Below are 13,144 nucleotides of genomic sequence, written 5' to 3'. Positions count from 1 at the left end.
GATAACAATTCAAACGCAAGCGCAATTAGACCGTTATTCCTAATGCTTATAGGTAGTTTGCCTCTGGTGAGCCAGTGTGAAAATGATCTCTAGATTTTTTAAACCACAGCGGTGGCCTAGCCTTCGCTGCCATTGCTTGCAATTCTAAGGAAGTCAAAAATGAGCGTTGCAGAGTCTTTAAACCCTAAACCTAGGGTGACCAGATACAAATTTCAAAAGTCCTGATTTTCGGCCGAAATTCCTGACATGAGCTGTCGCGGCGGGTGGCGAGGTGGCGGGGGGGGGGGGGGGGTGCATTGGCATGCCGCGCGGCGCACCGTTAGTCCAGTTTCTACGTTATAACAGTGCGCGTGTCGTGTCCTTAACATGGCGTCTAGTAGCAAACGCCCGAGTATGTACTTTTACGGATTTACGTTATTGGTAGTAAACTATTTGTATTAATAATGTGAATAAAAGCTGATCTCAATTATATACCAATGTTAAGTTAAAAGGTGATTTTTTAAATGAAAGAAGTGAAGTTCTAAGCTTGTAAAGGGAAATACTTATGTCAGTAAACTGTTTTACAATTTTTTTTGTTATTTTGATTAAAAATATTATTTTTACTGTGTATACCATTTTATTGTTTTGTTTATTTGTCCTTCGGGAAACGGAAATGCCAAAATTCCTGACATTTCCCTTTTCCGACCGCATTCCTGACATATGCCTAAAATTCCTGACGTCTGGTCACCCTACCTAAACCCCTCTTGAAGAACCTTAAACTTACTGTAGTTCCTCAAGTCCTCGGTTGAAAGCAGTTCTCAAAGCATAGTTTTGGTTGGAGCAAATTCAACCATAAGATCTAAACCTTTCTTGAGTTCCATGCAGCTCTTTGGCACAACAGCGTCTGTGCATCGTAGGTGTTTACAAGATTGGATGAGGCGAATGCTCGCTAACCTTCAACAAATGATTGGAACCACAACCGCTGACGTCGGCCGATTGTTATTTCGATAAAGACCCGCGGTCAAGGCAAAAATTATTAGAATTTGCGAACTAATTATCAATTGGCGACTTAAATTGTCTTGTTTTCATATCGCAATGGAATAATTCACGTCATCCTGTTAATAGATCGTTCATCATCTTAATTGATCCGTCGTCAATTGACTCCCGACACTGAATTAGGTACGCAAAAGTTAGTTAACTATAATAACATGTGAAGAATCAACCAAACACCGAATGAAGTCATAGTTGTTTATGACTTAAACAAAAGGCATAAGCAGAAGAAAAGAAACAGAACAATAAATAAGACGGTACGTTTTTTATACGGGTATTGTTACTTTCATTTTCTGTTCCATATGGTTTTGAAGCATAGGATGCGCTAACAGAAAGAGGCCTGACAAAACCTATTAGAATTAGGGTAGTTTGTTTCATTAAATACAACATAGGACAGCTGGACAATAATTATTCTTCATTAATAAGGATAGGTCGGATATATAAGGGCCCCCCCACATCTGGCGTCTTTCGAGCGTCGGCGTCTGTCGGCGTCGGTCCAGCGCTATGGAAAATGACGTCGCTGCGCAGTTGCGTCGACGCCGCGTCGACGTTGCGTCGACGTCGGCCATAGAATTGTAGACGCCGACGCTCGAAAGACGCCAGATGTGGGGGGGCCCTAAGACCAACACTGGGGCAAGACAACACTTGTAAAGAATCCTCACAGTGTTTCTCTTGCCACGAGCAAAATAAACGTTTGTCTTACCCCACATGACATTAGATTTATTAATAACAAATTTTACAGTTGTATGATGCGACAGTTTCTTGGAATTAACGGGCAGGATTCATTCAGCGTAATTAATATTATCAGTTACGCCCACTTGTAATATTATCGACCATTAAACGGAAACCGCAAACTGTCCACAGTTGATGTCAGTCATCTTACTCATCTTGCAACGTAGTATTACTAGTATTAGTTGCTGATTGCGTTGGGATTGTAGTTATGACGCATTAAATGTGTGGTTAGCTATTTTTAACACTGAGAAACCGCACTACATTGTTCCTTTAATAACACAGCCCTCATTAAATAGGTAAGTAACCAATATTGTTTGTAAAAGTTCGCGATTTTCGAGAACATTGCGAGCATGTGACTACACCATATTTTCTCATATTTATTGTATTAAATAAATGCTGTAACAAAGCCTACGATTCTTGCACTCGGCATGTGCTCTTGTGCTTGGCGATTGTTTTTCAAAAATGTATTTTGATTGAAGCCGGCAGCGACAGCACCAGGGCTTAGGAGTCACAACACTGCCCAATTGTACTGTTGCTGAAGAATTAAGGCTTACCCATCATGTTTGACATGAACTTGGACCTGCCTATTAGAGGGATTTATTTAGAAGTCCATCTGGGGTCCATGTAGCTCCCAATAGAAAACTCAGGAGTACTCGGAGGGCGACAATCTGGCCCCAGGACTTAGAAGGATGAGAATTCTGGCCTATAAGCTTCTGTTGCTAAAGAATTATGACTTACCCATCATATTAGACATGAACTTCGATCTGTCCATTGGCGGGATCCACTTAGAAGCCATAGGCAGGATGGCGGGCCACGTAGCTCCTAGTAGGAAGCCTAGGAGGACTCGGAGGGCCACAATCCATCCGAAGCCTGCAGCCGCAGCAGCTGGGCTTAGGAGGGTGAGGATGCTGGCTAATAGGGTGCTGTAGCCGAACACTCGTCTGTAAACAAGTTATTGTATTAGTTATGGGTTTTGAGGCAATTAACCAACTAAGGAAAACTTACTAGAACTCGAAATGGTTAGTGGACAGTGAAGAGCACTCGGAAGTCTACCTTATGCTGTTTTGACGACGAAACGAATTAGAATTAATATTTACTTCCGATTCCGTGTTTTCCTATCGGGCGATCAAATATTCAAACAATAGATATAAGTTCCGTATGAATCAATTTGTTACTCTGTAAGGGCTCTTATCTTATTTTATTTAACTAGGACCCTTTCCGGCTGCACTTTGACCCAGTGGACTATTAATTCTGTGTTGTGAGTAACTTACTGGTAAGTAAGTCACGGTGTGCGCTGATCTGACATGAAACCCTCAATCAATTATGTATAATAAATTCATAAATTAACCTCATTACTTCGTAGGTACTTTATGAAGGATAACTCTTTTGCCGCATTACCCCATTAAAATATATTGTCATATCCCAACATTTGTAGCAAAAACTCGCTAACTCATCGTCAAACAATGTCCCAGCTAAAATCCCTTCTTCATTTTGCGCATAGCAACGCTAAATGCTGCGTGCAACTAACCAGTAACCATTTTAATATTATGTGACAACTTGACGAGTGACACACGACACGATAAGCGATGCGGGCGACTGGAATGTTCGACAGGTTTTCAGTGGCATTATCAAACATGATTCAGATGAATCAGAGGGTTATATAAAATTAATGGGAAGTTAGGTACCAAGATCATTAAGAACTTATAATTATTTTTGTGAATTATGATTCGCGTGTCTTTTGGGCTGATGATTATAATGTCGATGACAACTGATGTTTTACCAGCCTGCATATTATGGATGGTTTTATCTACGTGATAAAATAACCGTCACTTTTTTAAACACCGCGGGATTGAAAGTGACGGACACCGTTTTATCACGCTGTCACGTAGACAAGAACGACCATCATATCCGTGCAGTAGCTGTGTTGTAATGGTTACTAATTTGAATCTTTAACGCAATTGTTATGTTACTGACAATAGTCTAACTTAAAAGTACCGTTCCTTAGACTCAATTTGCGAGACTTAGCTAATTGGACACAAAGTTTCCGGGTGATGCGAAAGATAGGCAGTAGGTTTCGGCACAAAATCAAGCTTCAGCCAAACCTGCGGTTTCGGCCGTAACTATTAGATTAAAACCGAACCTTCCGTTTCAGTTTCGGAAATAGATCCGGTTCCGAACGAACACTAATCTCTTGTCATTGTCACTGTCGCTTTTCATACTTACTCATAAATATATACTAACAATAAATACCTCGACCTCGAGAAGAAAAGATGAGCCCTACAGCGTAAGATCATAAACATATTACAAGTCTTACATTCAATTGATTCGTATGACTTGGTATGACGTTAGCAACCATAATATGACCTAATAAAATGACTATCAACATGGCAACATAAATCAAACTAGTCAATTAAATCAACGATGACAAACGAAGCATTGTGCGCATCAAGTATCTTTATCTCATTGGAATCAATTACAAGTACATATGATAGAAATAAGCTCGTTGACTCTCTGACCATTCTATTGGTTCTGGAAAGTTCGGCGTCGACGCAGATTCATATGTGATTTGTAGAAACTGAGCTTGCCAAGTCTGAATGTAGGGTATGACCTAAATATGCTGACAGTAAATGATGGACATAATCATTTCTCATTGATAGCACTTTCCAACCTTCAACCCTTTACCGCATAAGCATATAACTGCCATATATGGGTAATATGGCAGTTCTAATATTTAACCCTATTGATAGCTATTATTAAAGTTCAAAATTAAACATATATTTTTATAACATACAGGAAGGAGCATTCGTTGCAAAACTTATTGATGGAGTTAGGATTCCTGTTTTTGGTTTTTGTCGGAAATTCTTCAAACTCTAGCATGGCATCTAGTGGAAGGATGAAGGATGAGGATGAAGGAGCTATTTTAAAGCTGCTAAACTCTTTATCTGATATAAGGCTGCCATTTCACTGAGGACAAGATGAGCGTGGATGAGACGTGCGGCAGTGGTTGTCTTCTCCGCTCTGCTGGATTACAATTTACAACAATTACAACCAATACTATTGGTTGATTCCCACGCGTCTCCGACTCAGTGGAAAGGCAGCCTTAAAATACCTTTTATGGCTCCTCTACACGATGAGCCAACGCCGGCCACTCCAAGGGACGCAGCCATGCGGTAGAATGAGATAGCAATATCACTTGCTCCCTCTAATGCATAAATGCGTCCCTTGGAGTGGCCGGCGTTGGCCCATCGAGAGGAGCCATTAAAGGTACCCTATTCGCTAATCCAAACCGGTCAACAGTCACTGTGACTGTGACTAAACCGTCATGACTGACAGCCCAAGATAATCGATGATAATTGCACTGTCAATGCCAAATGCCAATGCCCCGGCTTCCACGAAACCGAGTGGCGGGGCCGTAATTCGCATTTCAAGGGTTAACTTCGTTTTGCAGACCATGCTTTCATTATTCAAATAAATTTAGACTTTCAGAGGACTACGTAAGGTTGGAAATAGAGTTAGATCCTAAGTTGTTGTTAGAAGTTATGAATTAGGTATTTCACGGGCGGTCACCGAACTCGATTTTCATTTAAATACACTTTTTGTCTGTCTGGGATATAGAAAAAGCTAATGACGGTGGGAAATCACAGTTTTTGCCTGAAAATTAAAATAAAAGACTACTTAGTAGACGCCAGTAATTCAGAAAAACAGCGAAAAAAACTGCGACGGAGTCTAATTAAGAAATTTTCCATTCGATTTTCTATTGAGCGAACTTATAATAAAGTAATAAGTACCGTAAAACGGGGTGAGTAGGTTTCGCGGGGAGAGTTGGGTTATGAATGGGGAGAGAAGGTTTGAGAGGAGGGTGAGAAGGGATTTTAAGGCTACTGCTACAAAAATTATGTACTTATTCCAATTTAAAATGGGGCTATAGTAATACGCATAATAAAAAGAAATCGATCCAACAATCTTCCAAAATCACCTTTGTATTATTATTTATTCGTATGGCAAAAATACAATCGTTCATATAACCTTTGTATGAAAAACCATATATCTCACCCCAAATACGAGGCACTACTGGGTGAGGTGGGTTTTCTTCTTTATCGTCAAAGTTATGAAATGGAACTACCCAAAATAAAATACAAACGTCCGAACCACTTATTATATACCATTCAGTTTTCACATGTAAAAATAAAATTTTATCGAGGTTTGAAAGTCAAATTTCACCCAACTCACCCCATTTTACGGTATACCGTTCATTTTTATATGGAGTAGTTATCACGTAAAATGTTTTTGACATTCTTTTAAGTGTAGCACAATAATTTATTTACAAATGTAATATTTAAGTTACCTAATAAATGCACGGTAAAAACCTATTTATCACTACACCTTATAAAACAAAGTCCCCCGCCCCGTGTCTGTGTGTTTATAGGTTCGCGATAAACTCAAAAACAACTGAACGGATTTTCATGCGGTTTTCACCTATCAATTGGGTGATTCTTGAAGAAGGTTTATTATAATTTGTTAACCCGTACGAAGCCGGGGCGGGTCGCTAGTTCAATATATTTTTCATAAAGCTTAACCAAAAGATACTTCAAGTAACTGATAGATACAGGTTTAGTTTAAAATTGAAATTCGTAACATTGCCACGTGGTTACACGATTACATGAAGTTATTTCGGAACCTAGTTCGAAATCCCGAATAGAATCGATCGCTAATTTATTCCTTGACGTAATTATCATATGCAATTGGGTGGTCTAACAATCGGAACGTGTTAATAGACAATAGACCCGTAGTGACGATGATTTGATAATATTCCGAACGGAAACCTGACCTAAAATAACATTAGGAAAGTTTCTTATTCATTCTAAGTTACATATTTAGTTGCTTATCAAAACGGGGCTCGGGGTTTGCACGTACTTAATGCGTACTTATAGCAGAGCAGAACAAAACCAGATAGTCTGGAAAATCTCATGACCACTGGCCGCATGGCAAGGAAGGGACGGACCAATAACAGCATACATCGGCCCAAAATTACTTGAAGAGCACTGGTGAAAAGTGTCCACAGTCGTACGTTCTTCAGAATGAGAATACGACAAAGAAGAAGATAGTTACATAACCTAAATAAGCGACTGAGATCATACAAGTTGGTATGCCAACACTATAGGTACCTAATATGATTAGGTACTAACAAAATACAACAGCAAAATACCGCAAAATTCCGCAGGATGCAGTCAACACACATCATGTAGGTCAAATTAACGATTTTTCTCGTAATTTAATACCTATGGGTCAAAGTGCGAACTTTTTAGACATTACTATGCGCAAATCATTCTCGGAATTGTGGAGGGCAGTCGCGGTAGAGAAACAAGTATAACCAACAGAGCCGCTAAATGGGGTTTCTATCAGATGGCCCAAATAATGGGCCACCTGATCAAACGCATATGGTCCGTGCTGCGGTTCATATCGAGCCGGAGATGAGCAGAGATGCGAGGAGACACGCGAATAAACCAATAGCATCGGTTGTAATCTTGTAATCCAGCGGAGAAGAAGAGATTTAGGTTACAGCCAATGCTGTTGGTTGATTCAATCATTCTCTGTAGATCCAGTCCGTAGATGCAAAATGGATTTAATGAGACAAATTATTCTTCTCAGACCTAAATGTAATGTTGACAGTTAGATAATGGATCTACAGGGAAAATACTTGTTTAATCGATCCCCGCACGTCTCCTCGTCCTCTCATTTCCGCCTCAGTGAAAACGCAGCTTAACCAGAGGTCCTAACCTTGAGGAGCTTGGTCCTCACCTAGCCCCGATGATTTCAGCAAACCGCCCTCCCATCAGTAGTTCTGTCAGCACGTAGCCCCAGAAGAAACAGCCGAAGCATGTTCTTATTCTGTGTCGTGTCCCATTGGTAACGGGTCTGCTCTCTGTGTGGATGCTGCAAGAGAGGACCGCATGGGAAGCAACACATGGTCGCGCCTGCTTGACTTGCTGGTGGTTACTCTGTGAACAAGGAATCCATCCTCACCTGGCCCCGATGATTTCGGCAAGCCGCCCTCCCGGTAGTTCTGTCAGCACGTAGCCCCAGAAGAAGCAGCCGAGAAGCAAGTTCTTCTGTGTCGTGTCCCATTGGTAACGGGTCTGCTCTCTGTGCGGATGCTGTAAAAAATGTGGGTTATTAGAACGCCGCTCAATTTTTTACAATTAAAAACTTAACAAAATCAATAATTAAATCTATATCTCGTATACTTGTTGAATTATTTAAGGCCAGTTGCATTTACATACTGACTGGACATAAAACCCCAGACTTAAATAGAATACTCTTTCACCGACAAGGCAAGCCAATGTAGGTTATTCGTCGGATTTTTTTACATTAGCAAAACGGTCATTCTGTTATTAAAACTCTTTTCCAATTTGATTTGTCTAATGATAGGGACTCGAAAATCACTGAGATTTCTGAATACTAGGAGTATGTCTATTAGTATCTTTCTTCTACCGGACTAACACTTTTCTGTAATAGGTAAGGTAACAGTAACCAGGTTCTGAAATAATCCAGTGTTATTCTACTCGTACAATGAAGGCTACTTATTATCAAAAGCTAGTTCAAGGTATGAATATCCTAAACCAGATTTCCTTGATATTTCTGTTTTTGACCCCCCCATTGTAGTTGTGGTTAGATAAACTGTAAAACCTCATTGAATAGCGTATGAGATGCATTTTTTACAGATAAAGATTTTCAAATTTGTATCTTATTGTATAGTAATAAGGTATATTTATCCTTGAGCGAACAATGCACCCACAGCTTATCAAATGTCTCTCTCGAGTGAATATTCATTAGATTAGTCAAGTCTGAGTCATGGAGCAGTTAACCTAGTTAAGATGTGAATCAACTTGTTGCTTACTGAAACGAGCGACTGATGTAAGTAAACATAGAGATCGAACACGTAACCGGTAAAGTGCATTGGGGTAACTTCGTAAGCTTCGTAACTTTAAACGGCAAATTTACCAAACACCACCACCAAAACTTATAATTAGTAGACCATTGATCTTTGTCATCTATGTGAGCTATTTCTTTCTATTGCTCCTGTATCATGAAATAATAAGAACCCTTAAAGCGTAAGTCGAACCCACAAAAAAACTGGTATTGTATCGGTATTCAAATAATAGTACGTAACGTACGTATTTCAAAGGAACCCTCGGCGTGCGAGTTGGATTAACACTTGGTCGAATCATTTCCATACTCACGTTAGTTTATCTTTAAGAAATATTAACACAGAAAGAAACACGTTTATGGTAATAACGGCTAATTATAGAACAACAGGAGAAGTGTCTTTCCAAAAGGGCTTATTTTTGTATAGTTTTCATAGAGAAATAAGCCCTTTTGAAATTGAAAAGATACTCTTCTTAAGAATTACTTAGAAATGGCCAGATAAATCACATACTTGTATTTAACAGCGTTTCCTAGAAATGACACAAGACATGATGTCAGTGTTTTAAAGCGTAATAATACCTACACTGTAAATCTCCTTTTCAATTTCAAGTGCCTTTTCAGAATTCGTCATAGTTTATTGTTGTTATGTCTGAAAATGACACTTGTTTTTATCAAAACAATATCTTACGAAATTGATATAGCAAGAGGCATGCTTTTCTATGAAACTATGAGGCATCATTTGATCAAAAAGGTGAGAAGTATGTACATAATTCATTATTTCAATAGCATGGAACCATGACGGTAACATTGACCGGTCTCTCGTTGAAGCTAGTCTTAAATGAACTCAGTAACATTGAATATATCGGTAACATGGCCGTTTCATTCTGCGATGACGATGTTAAGGGTTGAAACTAGTCTTAACTCAGTAACATTGAACATATCGGTAACATGGCCGTTTCGGTAACATTAATAGTGTTGGCTCGCGGGCGGTATGCTCATTTCGACAATGGCGATGATAGGGTTCAGGCGTAGCGCTACGGTAGTACTATTAGTTATTCTGTGGTAGCGAGTAATTCAGCAATTTTACATGTCACTTACCTCAGTAACATTGAACATGTATCTCAGTTACTTAAAGGTTAGCTGGAAGAGATCCCTTAACCCTTATCTTGGCAAGGCTCAAAATATCTTAAATATAAACATTTTTTTAGTTTTTTGTCACCTATTGAGCATACTAGACTACAGTGGAACCTGGATAATTGCAATCTCAAGGGACCGTCCAGTTTTTGTCAATTAACCAGGTTTTTCATTTAAGCAGGTCGTGTCAATTAACGAGGTTCAAAAAATCGTTGTGTCAATTATAGAGGTTTTCATTAATAGAGGTTGCGTTCTGACAAATTTCTTTTATGGAGGTGCAAATAACCTTTTAAAGTAGATTTACATTGATTTACATGCTTACGTTCTGGGTTTCTGGTCTATATATTGCTTCTGTCTATACTTTCATTTTTATACTACATTAATTACCACTTTATTTTCTTATCATTTGGGTTTAAAAATTTCCTTTGAATTGTAAAAGAAAGTTTTATTAGAATGTAAAAAGCATACTTTGTTTTTTATTGATCAAAACTATTTCACCTACTACAGGCTGTTTATAGATACCCAATAAATAAATTGAATTCTGGATGGAGATATAAATAAAATGATCATAGCTATTAAAATATTGTTTCTGCTGTCTACAACTACATTATTTCAATTACAGAGGTAATAAGTAAGACTCGTTTCAATAACAGAGGTAAAACCAAGAGCAAAAATAACGGTTTTTTTAGCAGTGTCAATTATAGAGGTCTTAAGTTGCGATGTGGTCAATTACAGAGGCAAAATTACGAAAAGCACAAAAATCTAGATTGCAATTATAGAGGTTCCAAAATTTCAATTATAGAGGCCTTTTGGTCTCAAGGGACCGGGACCGGACTTTTGGTTGCAATTATTGAGGTTTTCCATTTATCCAGGTGCCAATTAACCAGGTTTCACTGTATTAAAAAATAAGAAAAAAAATCCAGGATTTTCCAGTTTCGGAAAATCATATGTATCATATTTGATACAGTGCCAATAACTCGACAAAATAGTTACCTACTTTTTAGAAGAAAAATGAAGATTTTAATAAAAATAAAACATGTAATGCAACAGAAATTAGCATTTACTGCTAATTAAACGCAATCTAAAGCATCAGATGACTATTAAACCTGTAAAAATAAATTATATCTACGAATACCTGATCACATGGGAGGAAAATTAGATTCCGTAAAGTTTCAAAAAAGTCGTCAGCACAAAGTTGAGTAAAATATGAAAGTAAACAAATAATTAAAAGTAAAAAAAATACATTTTTTTTTACTTTGGAGCCATTTTTTGCCATACACATATTTTTCCGTGCTACGGGCTACGGCGTAGCAATAATGCTACAGCGTACGAATATATAGTTAAATAGCATCTAGTACTTAAAAAAATCAAAGTTTATTAACTAAATAATACGACAACTAATATTAAATAATTGAAGCATGTTTTGTAACCCCACAAAAATAAAAAAATTTAAAAATCATGTAAAAATATTTTGACGATAACTTGGCAATGTATTAAATGTAATACAATCCTTTCGATATGTACATTTCTGAGTTCTTGGCAGTGTATCAAATATAATACATAACAGTTTCATGTAAGGTTCTGTGTATTAAATGTTTTTAAATTCGAAGGCATTGTAAATATGTATGCACTAAGAGACAGTTAAGATATCAAAATGTAGATTATGGAAAAATATATACTAACATAAGAAATAAATGCAAAACTTCCCGTACGAACCGAAATCTATTGTTTTCGCGGCGCATTGTTGATTATTACTAATTAATTTACAATGACACTCGTGTCCATTATTTTTTTCTATTAGTAAGGAGGGTAGCTCGACATATTGATGGCAGAATTATTGTGTTAGGTAATAAAGTGAACCTGCTAGATTTTTTTAAGTTCCATGTATCACGGGTGTTACGATGCCAAGATAAGGGTTAACGGGATAAGTTCGCCTTTGTACACATTTATTGTATTCTCTCTGTGTTATGTACTTGTTTTGTGCAATAAAGTGTTTACTACTACTACTACTACATGTCGGTAACATTGGCCGTTTCGGTAACATTGGTGGTTGGTATTATCATTTCGACGATGGCGATAGTTTCACTCGTATTAGACGCATTCAGCAAGCAACTTACCTCAGTAACATTGAACATGTCGGTAACATTGGCAGTTTCGGTAACATTGGTGGTGTTGGTGGTCGGTATGATCATTTCGACGATGGCGATGGTCAGGTTCACTCGTAGCGCGTAATTCAACATGAAGCCGAGGAGCACCATAATGTTTAACACTTGGACGCATGTTAGACATCCTGCGGACAAAGGAAAATGGATTTAAAATGAAGCCACTGGTAACATTAATATTACTAAGATTAAAAATTTGGCTGTTTCATATATTTTGGCTAATCTATTTTCTATGGGAGGGTAACGATTTCGGGGTTGGTCAAATAGTAAAAGTTGCTCAGTATAATCCCAAAAGCTCCCTGGCCACGGGAATGCACTTATTTTTTGGCCATCCTGTATATAAGAAATAAAAAATTGCCATCGCTTCACCACAACCACTAACTTCCTTACGTAAATGATTCACGTGGGAAAACATGTTTTAAAAATAGCGAATCCCACAGAGATCAAGTTCAATGTTTAGATTTAGCGGGTGTTTCATTGTCTAGGTCGTAACTGTGTCAATTACATTATCTAATCGCCTATCAAATGACAACAACAAAGTCAAATATGATGAGTAATGAATATTTTTCTAGTGCCTCAGAGCAATGCTAATTTCGGTGGCGCGGATTAGACCAAGATCAGTCTGCAACGATTTTAATAGCATAAACGCACTTACGCAGTGCAAGTGTTATTAATAAGTACGTCATAATTTCATAGAAGTTTGACACTTGGAGTGCGTGTGATATCAAAATCGTTGCAGACTTATCTTGGTCTAACTCTAACGACTTTGCTGATGACATCTAACGTCTGACAGAAACAATGCAATTTCGCAGCTCACTGTACGCTACGTAAGTTTATCCCTGCCGGGCTAGCACATGATTGGCGCGACAGTATCTCGCGGCGAGATAAGACTCGCAACCACAACACGTGGTCGGGCGCATATTTTGTATGTTTAATGAATAGTACAATTCACACGTAACCACAACCACAACACAACCACAACACGTGGTCGGGCGCATATTTTGTATGTTTAATGAATAGTACAATTCACACGTAACCACAACCACAACACGTGGTCGGGCGCATATTTTGTATGTTTAATGAATAGTACAATTCACACGTAACCACAACCACACCACAACCACAACACGTGGTCGGGCGCATATTTTGTATGTTTAATG

General features: G+C 38.2%; 1 protein-coding gene across 1 annotated transcript in view; it reads right to left on the bottom strand.

The window, feature by feature from the left end:
* Positions 1-13,144, bottom strand: part of LOC134672996 (sialin) — a 66,229-nt gene that overhangs the window by 33,205 nt on the left and 19,880 nt on the right. Inside the window, exons 3-5 of the mRNA XM_063530955.1 lie at positions 11,940-12,112; positions 7,786-7,916; positions 2,500-2,702 (exon numbers count right to left, since the gene is read on the bottom strand). Coding sequence (XP_063387025.1) covers positions 2,500-2,702; positions 7,786-7,916; positions 11,940-12,112 — 507 coding nt within the window. The remainder of the gene's footprint in view (positions 1-2,499; positions 2,703-7,785; positions 7,917-11,939; positions 12,113-13,144) is intronic.

Source organism: Cydia fagiglandana, chromosome 17 (genome assembly GCF_963556715.1).
Source record: "Cydia fagiglandana chromosome 17, ilCydFagi1.1, whole genome shotgun sequence".
NCBI classification, from domain to species: Eukaryota; Metazoa; Arthropoda; class Insecta; order Lepidoptera; family Tortricidae; genus Cydia; species Cydia fagiglandana.
The sequence above is the reverse complement of the archived record's forward strand: the minus strand, read 5'-3'. Positions and strand labels throughout refer to the sequence as shown.